This window comes from Adiantum capillus-veneris, chromosome 4, assembly GCF_014529385.1.
Source record: "Adiantum capillus-veneris isolate H3 chromosome 4, ASM1452938v2, whole genome shotgun sequence".
In the NCBI taxonomy this organism is placed as follows: domain Eukaryota; kingdom Viridiplantae; phylum Streptophyta; class Polypodiopsida; order Polypodiales; family Pteridaceae; genus Adiantum; species Adiantum capillus-veneris.
Window position 1 is genome coordinate 169,908,689 of NC_140934.1, and position 21,477 is coordinate 169,930,165.

Below are 21,477 nucleotides of genomic sequence, written 5' to 3' on the forward strand. Positions count from 1 at the left end.
ATGGAAGCATAGTACAGAGGTTTCTAGTCATGCCCGCGGGAGCTATGGAAGGCAACGTAAACCTAGGACGCACGTGGATATTGGCAACCAAATGCACTATTGATTGGGATACTGGTAGTGTCACGACGCGACCACCGACTCTTACCCCTATCATTCAAGCAAAGTCACCTACGTGGCAAACTCTAGCAAAGTTGAAGGATAGCCAACATTCACAAGCCAAGGTGGTTAACTCGTCTTTGCCGGCTACCCATGAACCTAGCACTTCAACACTTGTAGTTGCAGCAAGAAGTAATATTGCAAGTACTCAACCTGCACAACCTAAGAGTACATATCAATGGGTCCTCAAGGCCTTACTTCCAACTACCTCAACCCTCCCATCCATTCCAAGAAAAAATTTCCCTGGAAAACCAAGAGCGCGCTCTAGGAGAGTCAAGACCAAATCACGATGGATTCCAAAACGACTATTAAAAGCCCAAGGCTACTATGATGAAAATGAGCAAATTTGGGTACCTAAACGTAAAATGTGTCCTTCCCTAGTCAAACTGTGTAACACTAAAGCCAATGGCAGACCGTGGGAAGGGAAAGATCACAGAATGCTACACACCTAGTCCAGAGCTAGTTTGGGCTCCAAGGCAAAACCAATTTATTCCACCTAGCTCAGAAAGGGGGGAGTTCCATGAAGCTTCTAGCTCCTCATGTAATACATCCATAGAGGTAAAAGCTTCTACACAGCCTCCACCTACAATAGTGGACCTCCATGAAGCTACAAAGGAATCCACACCTTCCAGTGTTCAAGAATCACCTGATGAACCACTTCAAGTTCGATCCTGGGAGAGTACCTTACCACCCTTGCAACTCGACGAGGCACCTAAGATAATAGAAAACTACTGGCAAAAATATTCACCTATAACAACTTGGAACAATTGGTTTCAAAGGGTGACGACATCATTTCAAACGATATGATCTACCCAAGGAAGGGGGGAGTGTTTGTGGACATCCATTATTCACTTGCTTCCCTCTCAACCTTTCTCCCTGACCTCTTAATCTCCAATCTTAGGGAATGTATATATAAAGCCTTATACTCACAAAAACAAGATAAAAAAGTAAAAGGGCAAGAGCCATAACACAAAATCATAAAAACAAATTATGCACAAGAACACGACCCTTGTAATATTTCCACTCTAACCATCATCTATTTGCGTGTACAGATATGGCTAGTACGCTAGAGTCATCCACTCTTGCCTTGGGTGAGAGGTACCCTCGTTACTTTTCACAAATATTTCACATGGTCTTTTCAGTGCTTACATGTGAATGGGATTTGATAGGTACGTTAGCATGTGAGAGGAATTTTGAGGAGTTAGAATGGTTGATACGTCTCTTGACCACGTCTGATCCATACTTAGTAGAGAGCGTTTCTCCCATTGCACAAGCCTACCCTTTTGACCAAGATGACTATAGGCGTCTAGTGACCTTCTTAGTAAACATGGGCACCTATGATGAAGAAGAAAATTTACAGGAGTACACGGATGGCACATATGGTCTTATGGATGATGACTTTGTTTATCTCGACGACGAGGATAGGGGTTTAGCCTTAGGGTTTTCCCCCAACCTCTACAATATCCTATTCCCTTGACTCTCTAGGGGGAGTGCAAATAATTAGGTTAGGGTTCCTTATGTTTTTTGTTGTGTTCAATAAGTGTTGGTACCTTTTCCCACTAATGTACCTCCTGGAGGTATTCCTTTTGTTTCCTAGTGTGTACAAGAGCGTGTTGCTATTGATAGGATTTGGACCTTCATGGAACCTTTCTCTCGTTCACACTTCAGATCAAGCGCGACCATCAACACAAACAGGTGTTTTTTGTCCATTAGCATTGCCCCTATCTATTTTGCATCCATGTTTGTCTGCTTTAATTGTGATTGGTAGCCTAATATTCACCGCATTTGCTTAGTATCAAACATTTAATTCAATGTAATTTTTTGTCATAATCACTTGTCTAGGTTTAAAAATCAAGCAGCCCGACTAAGCTAGTTTGACCAAGCTAGGTGTTAGAAATCTTCTCTTAATACCATGGGGAATGCCTTCCTAATAAGCAATGGTTACTTAGGTTCTTAATCCGATTTAGGCAGCATTGTGTGAAATGTACTAGGGCTTTCTAGTGGGCTTGACCCTATGTTGCCTAAAGCGTATTAAGAAAGGGAGTACTATTGATTACTGGGAAGGCATTCAAAGTTATTAAGAGAAGATTTCTAACAATTAAAATGATAAAAAAAAAACACAAAGTGCCACATGTAAATTTTTAAGCTGGAAAGAAATTATGCTTAAATTGAAATTACATTCAATTATCACCTATGGTACTAGAGCCCTAGAGGTTCCTAGTGTGGGCGCTTTTCCTTGAAAAGCAAAAAACTCAAGGCATACAAAATAAGCACACACATCAAAATTGAATCACTGTGAAAAGACTTTGGGGGGTAAAAGCAAAGGTAATCAGTCAGGAGATGATTTCATGAGAAATTCCTTTTATTGTAGCTTAACTACAAGGTCCTCTAGGTGTAGCCTCTAGTCAGCCCTCGAACATGAAATACTTGGCTCTCGCGATTAAACAACTTAATTAACCAGAGAAAATTAAGAAGCTTACCCATGGTATTAATAGTCGATCTCTAGTGCTTTTCGACCGTTAAATTAGCGACCCTAGACTTGTTTAATTTTTTACCTTTACATCTGTTTATGTATTTGATTACATTGCAATTTAATGCTTATTGTTGACAAATTGTTTAAAATTCTGTTACCAATCAATTGTCTGCTTAAAATTGCATATGCTTTTTAATCACTTAAGAGAATGCAATTACTGTGCAATGTTTGATTTTGCAGTGACTGAAGAAGGTTAAGGACATTCATCTCAAATGCTCTTCCACCTCGACCAACGAGCTTCAACTCAATAGCTTTCGAGGACGGAATCTACATCAGGAAGGGGAACATGTTAACCCTCACGGCTCATGAACACCCTATTACCTACGACGGACGTTGTAACCTACGACGGAAATTGTATTATTTATTTGGTAGAGTCAGGTACCGGGCTTGTCGGTCCAATAGGAAAAGGGTAAGAGTGATTGCCAATGAGAGGCGCACTCTAACTGGGACATTCAAGGGATTAGTTGGCTAAGCATGGCCGCCCAAGTGTGAATGGGGCAAACCCATATAAAAGTCATTCTAAACCTAAAATGTATCATTCTCTCATTTGTGCAATAGAAGAGTGCTCTTGCTCCATCTCCATCTCCATCTCCATCTTCTTCTTCTTCACCTCCTTGTGTGTGTGTGTGTGTGTATGTGTGTGTGTGTGTGTGTGTGTGTGTGTGTGAGAGAGAGAGAGAGAGAGAGAGAGAGAGAGAGTGGGCGATCGAGCATTACGACGGCACGACGACGGTGAAGCGGTTGAGCGCGACGTAGCGGCGTCTCCTTCTTCTTCGCGGCGAGGAATCCTCCACGGCAGGAGCATAGAGCGGTGAGTGACACACCATTGCCCTCTTTTGAGCTTACTAGTTAAGCTAGTTGTGTGCTTGGAGCCGTCTGTGGCTCGCACATAGTGTTAGGCAAGTCCCTTGCTTCGACAGTGCGGCAAGGAGCGCACACGGAGCTCCAATGGTGAGTCCTCCAATCTTATTGAATAAAGCACTCATGAATAAATGCACTATGTGTGCATATGTGATCAATACGTGTGTTTGTCTACACTAAGCAACCGACCACGTGGCCTTTGACCCCAACAGAGTGTGGTGAAGAAACTACATAAGCTTTTTCCAAAGCCAAAATCAGCCTTGCAGAGAGTAGACAACCAACAATCTTGTCATCAAAAGAACCAAATGCCGCATCCCAATGCATGACTGTCCAATTGCCAAAAGATGCAAATGTCATCTTATCACACATCTACCAACATAGAATAGCCCAGGGTTGTCTCCGATATACAAACTCGGGAAGCAAAGAGGTCTTTCGTGCCAATGCATGAAAGTGAATGGTAAGAATCTTCAAAGCCCGATGCTGATTGGGAGAACAAAGGCTCTTGATAGACATTAGGTGAAGACCCTTTTTAAGAAGTTTAGTTTTTCAAACAATATCCATGACCAAAGATATCAAACCATTTATGTCCACTTCCCTCCACATTTTCAATTGCACAAAGGATTGAATATATGCAATGACAATAGCTTGCATTCACATGCAATGGCCATGTAGAAAGTTTCCAATAATGAAGCTTTTGATTTAACCTTTGTACACCCATCGAGCCATTTGCTAGCAAGAGATATGCCGACCTAACGGGTAGCTCAAGTGTTTGACCACATGTGCCTATCAAGGAATTTCACCTACCAAAATCAGGCTATGTCAAGGTTGTGCAGTAATAGCCAAAATTTTGGATTTCGATAATTAACATACAAATTGCCAAGATCGAGAAGAAACCAACAACACTCTTAAATCCGAAGAAACTAACAAAGGAGTAGGGAAAAGGGCAAACGAAGAGGCTAGAGGGCAATGCCTACAACCAAAAACCTTGTCCGAGGCAACATGAGCAACAAGGAAGAGGCTGTTTCAATTCCAAAAGGACCATTACCATGTGCATCTCTAGGACGTTTACATTGTCTTTGATAACATCTAGCTACTGTATCCTCCAAAACCATGTTTACGTTTTCTTCTCAAGAGCAAGGATCTGACCGGGATTAACTACCTCATACAAGTTGCAAAGGTAGTCCCAAACCTTATGTGCTGATTGACACGATGAAAGGGAAATTACAGAAAACCTGTACAATTGATGCAAAGCTAGGGCAACACCTTGCAATTGGTCTCGTTCTGGTATAAACCATGGCTTCTGTGACAATTGATGATGAAGTACCACATTCTGTAAACAATAAATCAATTGAGGAGGTAGGGATCGTCGAAGCAGAAGCAAAAGTCAAGGAAGCCAAGGCCAGTGGTACAGCAATCGCGAAATGCCAAGTACGAAAGCCAATAGCACTAGCTAGAACGGAACAGACTCACCGAAGACGACCAAATGCATTGGAGCCGCCCAAGAGAACTCTAAGACAACAAGGCTCAGCATGAGAGAGAGACTTGTTGCCTAGAAGAGAGGAGCACATGCGCTTAGAATGTCAAAAGCGTAGACTCAAGAGCACAACTTTCTTCTTCTGATAATGCTTACGACATTTAATATTTTAACATACCAACTACACCAAAAATCGTTAAACAAGGTGAACACTTCACGATGCCTCAAGAAGGCAAAATTTTTTTATGTAATAAACTGAGTGATTATTAGAACACATTTGACATGTTCATGCTCAACATAATATCGTGCTTTTTTCAATTTCGAAAGGTCGATTGAGAGCAAGAGGAAATGGAGAAATTTCGTCCCAAAATAGAAAAATGTAGTGCAAAAACTTGAAAAATAAATTTAATTTTCTAAAACTTCTTCATGGCAAATTCAAGAACAGGAATTTTGTGTCTAAAAAATTTAATTTTTCCGAACACTTTAATGGAGGGAGAGAGAGAGAGAGAGAGAGAGAGAGAGAGAGAGAGAGATGCACCTGCACACACACAATCACAATATAAAAATGTTCAAATGAGTATAGTAAAGCTTGAAATGACTTGAAATGTCAATAATCAAAGTTCAATCATTGTGATAGTGACCATTGGATGGTGAGATTGCATTTTTTCTCTACCACACCCCTATGGCCTTCTTGGCCAAAAATAACATTACAGAGAGAATTCAGGACCGGAAAACGAGAATGAAAAACTTGAAGCATCTGAAGGTGAACATAAAGTTCTAACTACACACAGAGAGAAACACACACACACACAAAAGAAGACATTACTCAATTAGTGTCTCCGATGAAGCTAACATTCAACCGAGTAATGCCCTAATTAAACTACCTAACAAAAGAGCACACACGAATAAAGAATCGAACTTTGGTGAGAGAACTTTGATGCAAATTACATATTAAAAAACTATTCTTTTTATAGGGAATATAAGGATTTTTACTTTTTCAGTCTAGAGCCAACAAGCCGACAAGGGGAAAAGAGCCTCCAACCGCCAGCAAGAAAGTAGGGGCATGAAGCAAGTTTTCTCCTGGTAGTAAAAAGTCTGAACAGTGTTTACTTGAAAATTATTGTTTGCATGATTTGTAGAAGAAAACATTAAGAAGAGGAAGAAACTTGCAATTTTGAGAAGAGGAAGAAATTTGAAACTCTCAAGCTCGAAGGTTTTAGTTGGCAAATGCACAAGCTCGTCAGTTTAGTGAAGGTTGGTTAAGAGGTACCTCTTAACCTCGCACCACATCTTGCGAGTTCAGCAATTTCTGCAGAAAATGGATATCAAAGCCCATTTTGACCAAGGGTGAAGGAAATACAGTCCTTGACCTTGCAACTCCACATTGTATAGATGACTTTGAAATTGGCTTCTTTTTTCAAAAGCAAGGAGCTTACTAAGAGTTTCAAGAAGCCAATAGTCATGTAAGAGATGATGGCAACTAGTTGCATGGGTGTGCAAAGGGCCAGGCTATTGGCTTTTAATAAGAGCCCAAAGAAGCTAATGATCGAAGAGGCCTTCTATACATTACCAATACATAACTCATCTACCATGTAGACATCAACCTCTTTGAAAATGTTTTTCTTTTTAGAGCTGCAGCAGACCAGTTTTTTGAATTACTACTTACAAGAGAATATGAGTAATTAATGGGTTCCTAAACGGGAGATTCATACAGGCCAGACGCTCATAACAAAGCGCCAATTAACATAATTTAAGGCCCAAAAAAAAAGGCCATGGTTATTCTCCTGCTGTCATAAAATTTGCGCATACTTTAGGCTGTTTAATTTATCCACTGAAAGTGGGGATACCTGTGCACAAATAAACTCGCTCTTCATTTGGCATTTCTTTCCTCGTTTTATCATGTACAAGTTTAATGTCCTCCAATACTTTACAATTTATCTCTGCGCTTTTTGTGCGGAATTTCACTGCTAAATGCCATGTTTAGAATAGCAATGTCAAGAGCCCATTGTAATACACCAGGCCATGACATACAATACAAAAAGAAAAGAGTAGTTGACCATTATTGTGTCTTTGATTTTTCTCGGTAGGGGTATCTTTGGTATAAGATAACGCTGCTTACTACTAGCGGCATTGCAGACCAAGTATAGGTAGAAGGAGACTTCCCCTCGAAGATGAGTTGTAGCAGAGCTGTGACCAGTAAGGCCATTACGATAACAAATCCCTGCATAACACCGCTTTCCAGTAAAATACTGCAAAAAATGTTAATTAAAGGCAAAACAGAGAGAAAAATAAAACTGTGAGACCATGATACTGCATCCAAAACATCATCCAGCTATGTACAACATCTAACATACAATTCAAGGAAAAACTCTTGCAACACCAATTTTAACCCTCTCAACTTATCTACATTGCTGAATTTGCTGCCATAAATTTGTGACTTGAAGAACCTTGTCACAACACCATATACCCTAAGCTGCACCAAGCGCGCAATTCCCCGCCTTTCCACCCTTATGCCTGCTTCACCTGCCCTTGGTCCTGACCAGACACAAACTGGGAACTACAAGGTAGATACACCAAGCTGGCGCCGGGGAAAACATGGCTCAAGTCCCTCACATAGGCCAGGCACAACAACAAAACAGCCTTACTCCCTACAACCCCACCCCCCTAGGAGATACCAAAGCACTAGCAGCTCCGCCCGAAGGACGACTAGAGGGATGACTAACTCTAAAAGCCGCACCCAACACGAAAGGGCGCACCTTGGCCACCATGTCTGGACTCTCAAACTCGTACTGGTGATATTCGCATATTTGCACCCAAATTCTGCACATCGATGCTCGCCTGCACCAAGTCTGTCGACCTACAACAAGGTCTCTTGGGAAGAAATCGGCCTCAGCTGGCAAACTTACCAAGTCTCTCGGGCACGTGCCAACCCACAACGTGGTCTCTTGGGAACAAATCAGCCTCAGCTGGAAAACTTGCTTTCTCCTCCGATGAAAATGAAAGTGGAATGGCAGACCCAACGGGGTCGACGGAGGGGGCTTCGTCAGAGTCCCTGTGATGGTGAGGCTGAGTTCTCCATTTGTGCCTGGCGGCTGCTTTGAGTGCGAAAGGATACATGCGTAGGTGAGAGCATGAGAATACAAGCGAGAGAAAGAGGGTGTGATCAAGAAAGTGCCCACGAGTTGTGAGGGGTGCAGAGATCAGAGTGAGAGCACGAGTAGATGAGTGTATGGGTTGAGCAAGGGGGCGTGCATATGCATGCAAAAGTTTGAGTGCGCATGGAGCTGGGAAAGTTTTGCATATCACTCTATTTAGCATGTATACCAACAAAATTGCCAATGTATCTCAGGCATGACACAAACTAGACCATCATGATCATGTGATCTGCTTGTGTGTGACTAGTCTATCAAAGGCATACTGACAGTGAAGAGAAGTATGGGGGTCAAGACATTGGGAATGGTAGGGGAGACTGACCTAATGCTGTATAAAGACCAGTCACATATTGTCTCCATGAAGTAATAGGTGTGGGTGCTCGCTGCTCCTGACAAAGCCTCCATGCCCCTCTGGTATCCCGACTCAAAAATAGCCGGTACAACCCCCCCTCAAGCTAAGCTAAATATGATCTCTTCTATCGCCTCACAAGTCATTAGAAGGCAAATTGTGCCTCTTAGTGTGTAGAGTCCCCTGTCGCCACCTCTCGTTGTGATCTGGCTCTAGTCTCTCGACACACATCATCATACAAGCTATTCTGCAGCATAGTGCCAGTACCATGTCTCGCCGTACCAGAAGAGAGGGAGAAGGCTTTAGCTGTTAGCAATCTAAGGATCTCACATAAATGTAGACATGATCGGTCTACCTCAAGAACTGGTATCTAGGATAAGAACGTCTCTACTGGCTATCTATGGGCCATGGGCTGTGCACTATAGCCACAATCTAGTACAAAAGATAAGTCGAGTGCTACATGATATCCTCATCCACCATCACATACGGCGATTGCCCATTTGGGCTAGTATATTCAGAGGTAGAAGGCACAAAGTAGCATATGGCAATGTAAAGAGGATGCCAATATACTCCGATCAACATATAGTGAGCATGCCCATCCCTGAGTACTATCTGTAAATCTGATGTAACTCCTGCCTGTAAAGCATGGCAACTCCTCCTGACTCTCTATTAGTATTCCCACAGTATCTTTCCTTGCCACCAATTTCCATCTATAGCCTGACACTACAGGCAATTTCCTTGTCTTACATTCATGAGTTTCCAAATATAGAACAACCTCGTCCACTAAAAAGTTTTTTCAAGAGCACCTACATCCAATGAGAGTGATCCATTACAATTTCATACTACAAACCTTCGCATGGTCCCATAGGTCATGCACCCATCATGCACTCTGTTTTCTGTAATGATCACTCTCCCACCTCTATAAATAGCCCATTTTCCCACTCTCTAGCCTCAAGGATATGTAGCCTGCATTCTTTCCAGTGTTCCACTTGACCATGAGTGATATCTTCCTCCTAAAAAAATTATCACCCTTCAAGTCGCATCGATGTGAGAGAGAATCTTTCTTATTCTGCAATACAAGCAAACTCGGTCTATATTTTGGTGCATCCTTCCCTACTTTCCATGCATCTATGGTAACTTTTCATTCTGGCCCGTTTTTATACATAAAACCAATGCGTCATCTTTTGGACGCTTCTCCTCCTTCCATCAAACAACTCATACATTTCAAAGCTTGCAATTTCCTTCGCTTTTCCTCCTATGTATCATTTATGATACTAGGAGAAGGCGGCGAACGGCTAACTTTTCTCTTTTACATCACTTCCATGTGTTTTCTTTACGCTGTTTGACCAAATTGGTCCATGCCTTCAACCCGTTCTCTACGTGTGACTTCAGCACTTCTATTTCTTCTTCTATTGCGGAACTTTATGATACTAGGAGAAGGCGGTGAACGGCTAACTTTTTTCTTTTACATCACTTCCACGTGTTTTCTTTACGCCGTTTGACCAAATTGGTCCATGCCTTCAACCCATTCTCTACGTGTGACTTCAGCACTTCTATTTCTTCTTCTATTGCGGAACTTTATGATACTAGGAGAAGGCGGTGAACGGCTAGCTTTTTTCTTTTACATCACTTCCACGTGTTTTCTTTACGCTGTTTGACCAAATTGGTCCATGCCTTCAACCCGTTCTCTACGTGTGACTTCAGCACTTCTATCTCTTCTTCTATTGCGGAACTTTATGATACTAGGAGAAGGCGGTGAACGGCTAACTTTTTTCTTTTACATCACTTCCACGTGTTTTCTTTACGCCGTTTGACCAAATTGGTCCATGCCTTCAACCCGTTCTCTACGTGTGACTTCAGCACTTCTATTTCTTCTTCTATTGCGGAACTTTATGATACTAGGAGAAGGCGGCTAACGGCTAACTTTTTTCTTTTACATCACTTCCACGTGTTTTCTTTACGCTGTTTGACCAAATTGGTCCATGCCTTCAACCCGTTCTCTACGTGTGACTTCAGCACTTCTATTTCTTCTTCTATTGTGGAGTTCCGCTTCTAGTTGTCTCACCTACATCAAGCTTACTCTTACATAAGGCAAGTTCGCCCTTGAGATCTTCAACCAAAGCATCTTTTTCCTTTATGCACATTTTCAATTTCCAAGAGTCAAGAGCATCATCCAATTTCTTTTGCAACACAGTTGCCATTACATCCACCTCTACTCTCAAAATTGACAATGTTTCCCCTTTTAGTGCCGCATACATCTTAGGGAGGAATTCATCTAGCATTTACTTTTGCGAGGCATTCCTCATGTGCATGTTTACGTCATTCTTGCAAGCTTCCATAGTTGCATACATTTGCATACATTTCTCTTCCCATCTCCTCCCTCATAAGGCTCATTTCATATAGTCATAGGGGACACCCATTTTTGGGCTTCCCGTCCCCACTTTTCCATCCCCACTTGCCGTCCCGCCCTCTTTCTTACACTAAAAATCCATTTGAGCCCTGTCCCCCGTCCCCACTCCTCGGGACGCATCCCTTGTGACTATGTCATTTCAGCCTTAATCACTCTCTGAATAGGCCTCCAATTAATTTTCATCAATCACATCTATTGCATATACGTTTCATGCTTGTCACAAATGCAGCAAGACAGATCTATAGATGTCTACAACATCTTAAAATCCGCTGTTGAACCAAATGGGCACTCCGAGAGGTTTAAGAGAATATAAATAAAGACAACCATGACATGACGTTTGAGTAAAGGATGTAATTCTATGACAGCAAAATAAAAGGAAGCTGTAGATTAGAAGAGGAATCAAGGCTGATTAGATAGGTTACATTGAAATAACTGATGTGACTAATGACATAAATCCACAACATTTTTTCCCTCACTTGGTATGATGTGGAAAAACCTACAGTCTTGAACCAAACCAGTTTATAATCAATAAACTTAAACCAGCTAGTCTGAATCTCTAATGTCACAAAATCTCTTCAGACTACACCAGACCTATCTATGTCAATTTGAAAAACAATGACACTATAGAAACTTAATAGGATGCTAAAACCAGAAAAGAATTACCTTCCTAACACCACCTGCAGCTGTTGTGACCAAGCCTACTAGAATTCCACCAATTGCATTCGTGAATATTGGTATCTGTAAGGCAACAGAATGTTTGCGGCTCAGTAAGGAATCACCAAATTTCTGACACCACCAAGGAAAGATAGCTCTGCTCAAGGATAATACAACATTTAACAGTAATCATATATGCGATGGACATCACAAAGAAAGTGGTTTACATAAAACCCCATGTATGGGTTGACCAAAGAATATCGGTATCTGTAAGGCAACAGAATGTTTGCAGCTCACCAAATTTCTGACACCACCAAGGAAAGATAGCATACAGTAATGTCTGCTCAAAAGCAATTGGCACCATCTTAGGCTATCAATAGACACAGTTAACAACAGGAAACATAGAGTGCCATTTTTTTATGGCAGTGCTCTTTGGCACCTGAAAAGATACTATAAATTTTTGGGAAATCCCTTTTGGACTAGTGACTATAAAAGAAAGGCCGAAATTTAGATCAGATTGGCCCATTGGTTTGCGACTCTATGATGACTCAGAGGGAGCGCACTGCTCTACTGCAAGTGGCACGTAGTTGAGGGGCCAATGCTTCTGGGAGTGGAACTCCACCACTCCATGTCTCTTGTCGATTATGTGTTCTCTCTTTCAAGTTCAAGTGTTTGTAGTTTCGGTTCAATTCGCTATAGTCGAAGGTTTTCCACTACCTCCGATTTGGCTTGCTGGGTATAGCCGGATGAGAGCTCAAACGATTTTCTCATAGCAATCCGGTCCAGAGTTGCAACAACCTACTATGAGAGTAGCGCTTTTCGTCCTTGGGGAGGAGAAGTAGTCTGGGGACAGAGTGGCAATTGACTAAGTCGCACAAAATAAAGAAGTGGAAGAGGATGTTGAGGGGAAAATAGTTCCATACTCAACAAGGTCTACTTTCAGCGTCAATGGGAGACAGAAAAGCAATGGTTGATATACTTTTGAGTGTCTGCAAAGTGTCTAACCAAGGGGAAAGACAAGAAGCAGATGACAAAAAAGCAACAAAAGCAAGGCACGAACTGATTTGTATCTCAGAAGATGTGGTAAAAAGGGACTGGCAAAATCTCTTGAAAAGTTGCAGTTTTGCAAGAAATTCTCGAACAGATTTGGAAAGGGATTGGTAGAATCTCTTGATTTGTGCAAGTAGAAAAGTTGCAGTTGGCGCCTACATCAGATAACCTGGCAACCCAAAAAATCCGACACAATTCACAACGGATTGCATCGGATTTTACGTAGAGCTGATGTTACAGTTTTTGGATGGGCACCTTACCAGTGTGGAGCCATGTGTTGGGCACCCTATTATTAGCAGTTGCTTTTTAAAACCCAGCACCAACTTTTGTACCTCTTGCTTTTCAGCCTAGTTCCTTTAAATTAGAGCCTTGGGAAGAAACGACAACACAAAGGGAAGAAGTCGGAGTTCGATTTATCCCTTAAAAGCCAAAAATAAAAACGTGCTTTTTGGACAATTTTCTATGTCTCAAGGACATCTAAAAATCTCTTCAACGGGTGAGAATTTGGATAACGGTCAGATGTGAAAGTTGATCCTCTCGACGAGGTCTACACATTGATAAAAATGGATTTTAATTCTGACAATTTTTTAAAAATAGGGTTTTTCTGTAGAAAATTCCAAAGTGTAATAAAAAGGGGATTGAGAGAATCTCTTGACAAGTTGCAAGAACTTTTCGAAATGACTTCCAAAGGGATTGGCAAATCTATTGCTTTGTGCAATAGAAAAGTTGCAACTGGCAAAGACTTTTCGACAAGGTATAGAATTTGGACACAATACATTTGTTGATGTGTGTAATGGATTCAAGCAGAGTCAACTAGTAAGCTCCTCGACTTGATAGATTTGGAAAGAGATTGTTAAAAGCTTTGAAAAGTTGCAATGTTGCAAGAACGTAGAGAGCGCTTCTCAACTTCCCTGAAGTTTGGGTTTGGGAGGAGGGTCATGTAAGGTGCAGCGGAAGTGAATGTTTGAACTTTGCTCAAGATAAGTGCTCCGAACTGTGCTCAAGAGTTCCTTTTACTTATGGAAGGGAGAACCTTCCGTTCCTTTAGTGAGAGAGTGCAATGGAAACAAACAAAGTGAATGGACACTATGAATGGAAGTGTATGAGACTGAGAGATAGAGAGAGAAGAGAATACGACACCAAGGATGTTGTCAAACCCTCCTCCGAAGGCCCCACTTTCTATGGCGAGAGCAGTCTACTTATGATTGCACAAATCTCTACAATGCTTTGGACTTGCCGACGATGTCGACGACGACGAGACGGGTTGATCTGAAACTCTAAGGGCTGAAATCTGCAAATCTTCTATCTACTGAATTCTGACTCTATGTCGGTGACGATGTCGATGACGACGATGCGACGACGACGCGCTGAAAACCCAGATGCTGAAATCTGTGTTTTCCGGGCTGAAATTGTAAACCTTGATGGATTTCACCGTGCGGCGAGGATCTGTTGTGGGAAGGTGAGATCTGCGAGGTTCGGGGGTTCTACTGCGGTGCTTGACTGCTGAAAACTGAAAACACTGGTCTTCTTGTTTGTCTTGTCGCGAAGGTTTGCAAAAATGCTGAGGTTGCACTGCAAACCAAAAACGCTAGGGCTGATCTGCTGTCTACTTCGCCGTGAATTTGCAAGTGCAAAAACGCTGGCTGATCTGATGCAAAAACGCTAGGCCTTCTGCAATGCTGAAAACGCTAGAGTTGTCGCAGGGGTTGGTCTTACTGAGAAGTTGCCTGTTGAGCGAGTGCTCCTACTGCCTCTTCTGCCAGAAAGTGCTAGCGTTAGGTTTCTATTTATACAAACTTAGCAAAATTGCCCTACCTACTTTCCAACAAAAGTCACTTAAAAATAATAAGTGAAAAATGTCAAAAATAGGGAAAATAGGTCTATGCACTATAAAAATGCTACTGATAGGATCTAACTGGAATCTGATGGTCATGCTGTGTGCAACCAGAGGATATGCATCTAATCTAAGTACTTGGGCATGCACGGTCTGCGAATAGACTCACAAAAGTGCCAGATCACTTCCTATTCTAGATTGACTTGACTGAACTGAACCCTGGTCATGCTGTAGCTTGTCCACGGACATATATGGTTAGATGTGTCATGTGACAGGTCATCATCAAATCAAAAAGATCTTGTCCTTGAATTTTTTTCAAATATTAGAGATTGACCACCATACAAAGTGAGCAAAGCCTTATTTTGCTCCACCGCAATTATTTCCCTTTTTGTTCTCTTATGTTGAAGAAAGTCAAATTTTGGAGATATACCTTCATAAGTTCAGAATAGTCTAAACTCACGAATTATAAAAGAGAATAAAGCACTCATAAAACTAGAAAAGCAAGGGACACAAGAAAAGAAAAGAAAAGAAAAACAAAAACAAGCAAACAAACAAACTAAATCACTTTGTTTGCTAAGAAACAAAACTAGATAAAACAAAACATTATTAACTTAAAAATGTTTTTAGAAAAGGCATGTGTAAAATAAGTTGACGCAACGTATTTGGCTTAAAACAAGTACTCAACTTTAAGCAAAAAAAGAATAAGACATCTTAAAAACTTAATCCTAGAAATCAAACTTCACACAACAACTTCTAACGAAACACATTCTTAAGTCCTCAAGTAAGCTAAATACGAAATCGGAAAATGAATACTACTACAGACCTACGAAGAGCTAAGAACCAAACTCGACAATATGTGATCTCAACTTCGCTGCTTGTCCAAACAAGAAGAATAAGATTATCACCTTTATCATGCATAGCTTGGACAACAGCTATGACATCCCTACTCACGTCGTCAGTGCCCAAGAGTAGGTGCAGGTTTATATAGAGGTCATTCATGCTTTGAACGTACTCTACAAAACCAACGAGCTAAGTTTCTATCACCTTTCGGAGGTGATGGGCTCTTCATCTCTACGTCGTTGACTTTCATATGCCACAACATAACGACCTTGATTCAATACTAAACCGATGAAACCTCCAAGTGCATCACATTAAACCTCAAATAGATATCTTAAATCAAGGACTATTAGAATAGGTCCATGACTTGAAAGGTACTTAAGCTTTTCAAAAGTTTCCTTTTGTTTGGATCCCCATATGATGGAGATCTTCTTCATGAGATCATGAAGAGGAGCAACTACGTGTGCAAAATGTCGCATAAAACTTCTATAATAGGAACATAGACCGAAGAAACTTTGGACATCATGTACTAATGATGGAGGCCACTCTTGTACAGCTTGAATCTTTGTCAAGTCCATTCTCACTTGATAGTGAGAGACAATATGGCCCAAAATAACGGATGTCGGGAAGAAAGAATTCACCCTCTTCGGAATTGACTTGCAATTTATGATTTCATAGCTCCTCAAAGACAATTTGAAGTTGTCTTGGAAGTTCTTCTTTGTGTTGAGAGAAAACGGAAATATCATCAAAGAAAACTTTTGTGGATTTTATAAAAGAACAAAGAATTATATTCCTTGAACTTGGCAGGTGTATTAGTCAGGTTAAAAGGCATAACTAGAGATCATAGTTACAAGAAAACTCTATTTTGGGGCCTATCGGAACTCCGTTTCCAAAGTCCCACATTTCTCATTTTGGTTTGCCGTTTCTTCAAGGAATTCTAAATATACCTATTAAAAGCCATTTCTAAACTGTTCCAAAAAACAAGCAAGCCATTTCCGTCTTTGATGGCCTTACCGCTCTTGTTCTTGTTTCCCATTCTAGGTGACTATGCTAGAAATTCATACAATCCAAAATTTTGTTCAAAATGCGGTCTATGCACATCGTTTGGAGCGATGCGACTTTGGGGCCCGCTGTTCAGATGTATACGCTTGAAAACTCTAGCTCTTAAGATTATGTGTCTAAAAACTCAAGCTCAAAATATCATTGATTCGAGGTATTTGTAGCGCGGATAGTGTGTCGTGCTCTCTACAGTGGGTGCTCCTCAGTGCAATGTGCGTGACAATCTCACTCGAAACAGACTGAAAACAAAGGAACAATAGATAACAATTGAGCTCACATAGACACAACAGCAAACCAGAACATATGACTCGACTATCTCAAAGAACCGATACAGAGTCTGGCGTGGCAGCACACTCAGCTCCAGCCTAGGACTCACAGGTACAATAGGGGTATTGAGGCTCAGATGTGCAAAGATGGTGAAGACATGCCTATGTGTATAGACTCGCTACTCAAAATGACGACGTTGAACCATATATCTAGAAGATGATCCGATGACCCAACAGCTACTACTCGTATGTACCACCATAAAGAGCCACCAACGACTCATAAATGTCAGCCATCTACCAAACTGAGTGGTGGTGAACTGGCCACGATGTCCACTAGACCACCGTCCGTATCCCTGCCACGTGTCTTTGCCCAACCCAGAGAGTCCGTCCAGTGTGAACCAAACCAGACCAACTGTACTAACTGTATGTCCTGTGAAAGTGACACTGTAGCCTGCTACAGGTTGCCCGCCACAAGACCGACGGTGAGAGAAACTACTGAAACTAATTGAAACTGCTAATCGACCGCAAAAGAAACCTCTACTGCATTGTCATTGTGAAAAAACTGCCTTGCAGTCACTCAAGAGAAAGATAAGTCGCCACACCACCCGAACCATCAGTCTTTGAAGTTGGAGCCATCAAATCAATGGTGGGGCCCTGTTGTATGTGGGCTCTTCTGTCCGTAATTGGACCGCCTGGGAAGGGGCCAGCCACCTGCTGTTGGGCAGAGGGTAGCACCCTATCCTGTAGTGTACTGAGGACGTCAAGTAACATCAGATAGGCGAAAAAGTGATGTAGAGTCCGACACTGGAAGATCTTGTAACGGTCTCAAGCGGGAGAGGGCTGGCAAATGAAACTGCTGATGACACTGTGGTGGCAAGTGGCACTGCTTGTGGTGGACTGAGAGCATGCCTATCTGGTGGAGTAGAGACGGTTGGAGTGGCTGCAGCAAGACTAGGCATAGGAGAAGAAGCAACTCCAACAGGGGCTTGGGAGCTAGTCACTGTGGTAGGAGTAAAAATAGTAGCAGTAGAGAGAGGAACACACTGTAGAAGCCACAGCTGTGACATGCATAGTGTGATTTGCAGCGCCTGAACTTACCATCGAATCAATAGCGGGAGTATGCGAGGAATGTCGAGCAGGTTGCTTCAATCGAAGTTGCTGGCTTTCCGAAACTGGCTGTCACAAAGTGATGACGTGGGAACACAGAAACCCTAATTTTTGCAAGAAACCCTAAAATTCTTGCAAACCCTAATTTTTGCCAAAAACCCTAATTTCCGGAAATCGCGGAGGCTATTAAAAAGATTATTTTTATTTTTATTTTTTTTTGAAAATGATATTGAGTGGCGCAAATTTTGCTTTTTCTCTACAATATGAGAAAGAGAGAGAGCATGCTTTTGCTTTCAAGTTTTGACTCTCTGTGAGAGAGAGAGCAATTGCTTTTGATTTAAAGCTTTTGGGGCTCTGCTTTTGGGCATCCCTTGTAACCTTTAAATTAGGGTGACGGCCTCACTTCTCAGAGCATCTGGACGCGGAGTCTGAGAGTGAAACCCTAGCCACTCTCTTGTACTTTGATCTGATTAATATAAAAAGAAATACCGAAAGGGGCGCCAGTCTTTGGGGCCAAGATCTCTAGGCACGGAACTCCGCCGGGCCACTGCAAATCTATTGTGATCTGTGAATTGTTTTGAAGTGGTTATTTGGTGTTGTCGCGGTTGATTCTTGACTTGGAGTGTCCAAGTTTGTTACAGTGGTATCAGAGCACGGCCGATTTCTCTTCTACGGGAAATCCGATCCTCGAATTTTTTTATTTTTTTTTCCGCAGCACCTATGGCTTCAGGCAATGATCAGTCGACTCCCTCTACATCTGGAGATGCGGGCTGGGATCACAACGAAGATTCAGACAGAGAGTATGGCCTGCCTAGGCCTACTCAGGCGGAGCAGCAAAGAGAGATGGAGCGTCGTCAATTGATTGGCGATGCAACAAAGATGATGCTCAATTTTGCGGAGGACCCGAAGATGGCAAAATATATGAACTAGACCTCTTTGGAAGAGGTACAGATGGAGTGGCAAAGAACCACACCACCACTCCCGAAACCCGCTCTCAAGAAACCTTCTGCCTCCAAGAAATATACGGAGAAGGAACTAGAGAACGTGGTTGATGCACGGATTGCTCAGCTTTTCGACGTGCAAAAGGCACGGCAAAAAGCAGAAGAAAGGCATTGACTTCCCGGGATATTTGGGTCGTCGGTCGACATTTGACAAGGCAAAGAAACAGAAGAAGCGTGTTCGATTTGAAGGAGTACCCAGTTCTTCTTCTTCTTCTTCTTCTTCTTCTTCTTCTTCTTCTTCTTCTGACAGTTCTTCTAGCTCTTCAGATTCGAGCGAAGAAGACAGAAAAGGTAAAAAGCGAAGCAAGAAACAAAGCTTCGGAAAGGGCAAGAAGAAGGCTACATCTCTCCCAGAGACTGACAGTTCTACTGAGGACTTGTCTACAGACAGCTCAGATTCTAATCATGGAAACTTTTATGCGAACAAGAAGAATTTTTACAAAGCCAACCAGTATGACTTTCTCGAAGATGAAAGCAAGAAAGTCCGAGAGTTTAAGGAAGGTGGCCACTCGATCAAGTTTGATACTTTTCAGGATACTCAGATGCTTCGAAGGCTGTCTTTTATACAGCAGTTTGACATCGCTTTCGCTGGAGGACGCTATTCAGAGCACTCCAAGATTCGGAGAGCTACGTCTTACCTTTAGGGGAATGCTCGTACTTGGTGGTCCACGCTTCTTTTAAACAAGAGTGCGCCAGTTCAATGGCTGAAATTTGAAAAGCTTTTTATTTCTTCTTGGTTGACGCAAGAATATAAACGAGATATACGAGCTGCTTGGAACCATCTTCGGATGACCAAGAAAGACACAATCAATGCTTATTGTGAAAGATTCTGGAGCTCTTTTCTACCCACCTCTTCATTCAAGAAAATCTCGTTCAAAGAACACATTGAGCGGTTTACCTTGGGTCTACCTACAGAGATCCGAGATCACTGCTTGGAACAGAAGTCAGCTTCTATTCAGGAGTTGATGAGTCATGCGAAGCGGGGCATTGCCATTCACTCTGACATTTTGACCTACCCCACAGATGAGGCCATGACACAACAAGTCGAACAGACTTCTAGGAATGAAAGTAGAAAGAAAAAGAGCAACCAAGAGAAAAAGGATGCACGACCCAAGCTTACTCCTGAGTAGAGAGCTCGCTTCATCAGAGGGGGGAAGTGCTTTGGATGCGGGGAACATGGACATATCTCCGCGAAGTGCCCTAAAAAGGCACAGAAAGAACAGAATGATAAAGACGACGACAGGCCTGAGAGTTCGAGAGCAGCTAAGGAATGTGGCAAAAAAGGCAGATAGAAAAGCAAAACTGGTACCACATGGCATGGGACCTACACCGAATCTAATGAATGAAAGTACAAACTTTGCCGCTTATGGGGCAAAGTGAAGGATCAGGAAGCTCTTTTGAAGGAGCCAAGGCAAACTTCTTGGAATTGGCAGCTCGATTTGGAATTACGCCCAACAGACTGACGCCACAAGCGGAGGTAGTTCGACTGGCACCCGAATGGGATGTTGCCATTACATCGAGCATTGGCAAACTTCGTTTGCAATGACAGGGGTGTTCAGGGCACGCGAGTGACGTTCTACTCAAGATCCCTTGGTACCACAAGAACTACGCCGTGGTTGACTACCGGGCCGAGAAAGCGACTTTGATAAATGAAGGGCTTAGAGATTGTACTTGATGAACTTCAGTTTCTTACTCATTCTGTTGGGAGAGAATTGAACGATGGATAAAGGTTGAATATGTTTTGACTTGATCAAAAGAACGCCAGGATTTTTCTCCACACTCATGCCGATTGCTTTTCAGAGGGCCTGAAGATCAAACCATTGATCTGATACCTGGAAGCACGCCACCGAATCGGCCACCTTACCGTGTGAGCCGAGTACAGAATGAAAAGATTATGAACCCAATGAAAGACCTCTTGGAAAAGGGTCTTGTCCAGCCTAGTACTTCACCGTATTGCTCTCCACTGTTGTTGGTTTTGAAGAAAGACAGATCTTGGAGAATGTGCATCGATTATAGCACTCTCAACGAAATCCCCATCAAGAACAGATTTCCGATTCCTAGGATCGATGATATACTCGACAGGTTACAGGGATCCTCGTGCTTTAGCAGGATTGACCTGAAGAGTGGATATCATCAGATCAGGATAGCGCCAGGAGATGTCTACAAGACAGCTTTTCGGACAACTTTTGGGTTATTTGAGTTTTTGGTGATGCCTTTTGGCTTAACCAATGCTCCGGCGACATTTAACCGGATGATGGACATGATTTTTCGAGAGTACAAGCTATTTGTTGGCACTTTCTTTGACGACATCATTGTTTTCTCCAAGAATGAGGCAGAACACAGAGATCATCTGCTTCAAGCCTTTCAGGCATTACGATATCACACGTTAGTGATTAATGCAAAGAAAAGTGAATTTTTCCTACCAGAGATACACTTTTTGGGACACATTGTGTTAGCACAGCAGGAGTGCAAATGGACCCGGCCAAGATAGAGACTATCCGTGATTGGCCCGATTTGAGGAATGTCCATGAAGTTAGAAGCTTCGTGGGACTGTGTTCGTACTACAGGCGGTTCATACGAAAGTTTGCAGAGGTTGCTTCCCCTTTGCATACCTTGACACAAAAAGGAGTACCTTTTTCGTGGGGACCCACAGAGGTGACTGCCTTTCGGACATTGAAAGAGAAATTGACTACGGGACCTATTTTGACTTTGCCGGACTTGCAGAAGTCATTTG

At 42.3% G+C, this 21,477-nt stretch overlaps 1 protein-coding gene across 5 annotated transcripts in view; it reads right to left on the reverse strand.

Moving 5' to 3' along the window:
• Nucleotides 1-6,874: 6,874 nt before the first annotated feature.
• Nucleotides 6,875-21,477, reverse strand: part of LOC147460347 (Nucleotide-sugar transporter family protein) — a 122,955-nt gene continuing 108,352 nt past the window's right edge. For all 5 annotated transcript variants that reach the window (XM_086511424.1, XM_086511422.1, XM_086511423.1 and 2 more), the window contains 2 exons: nt 11,599-11,673; nt 6,875-7,245 (listed from right to left, as the gene is read on the reverse strand). In XM_086511424.1, coding sequence (XP_086367550.1) covers nt 7,084-7,245; nt 11,599-11,673 — 237 coding nt within the window. In that variant the 3' untranslated portion in view covers nt 6,875-7,083. The remainder of the gene's footprint in view (nt 7,246-11,598; nt 11,674-21,477) is intronic.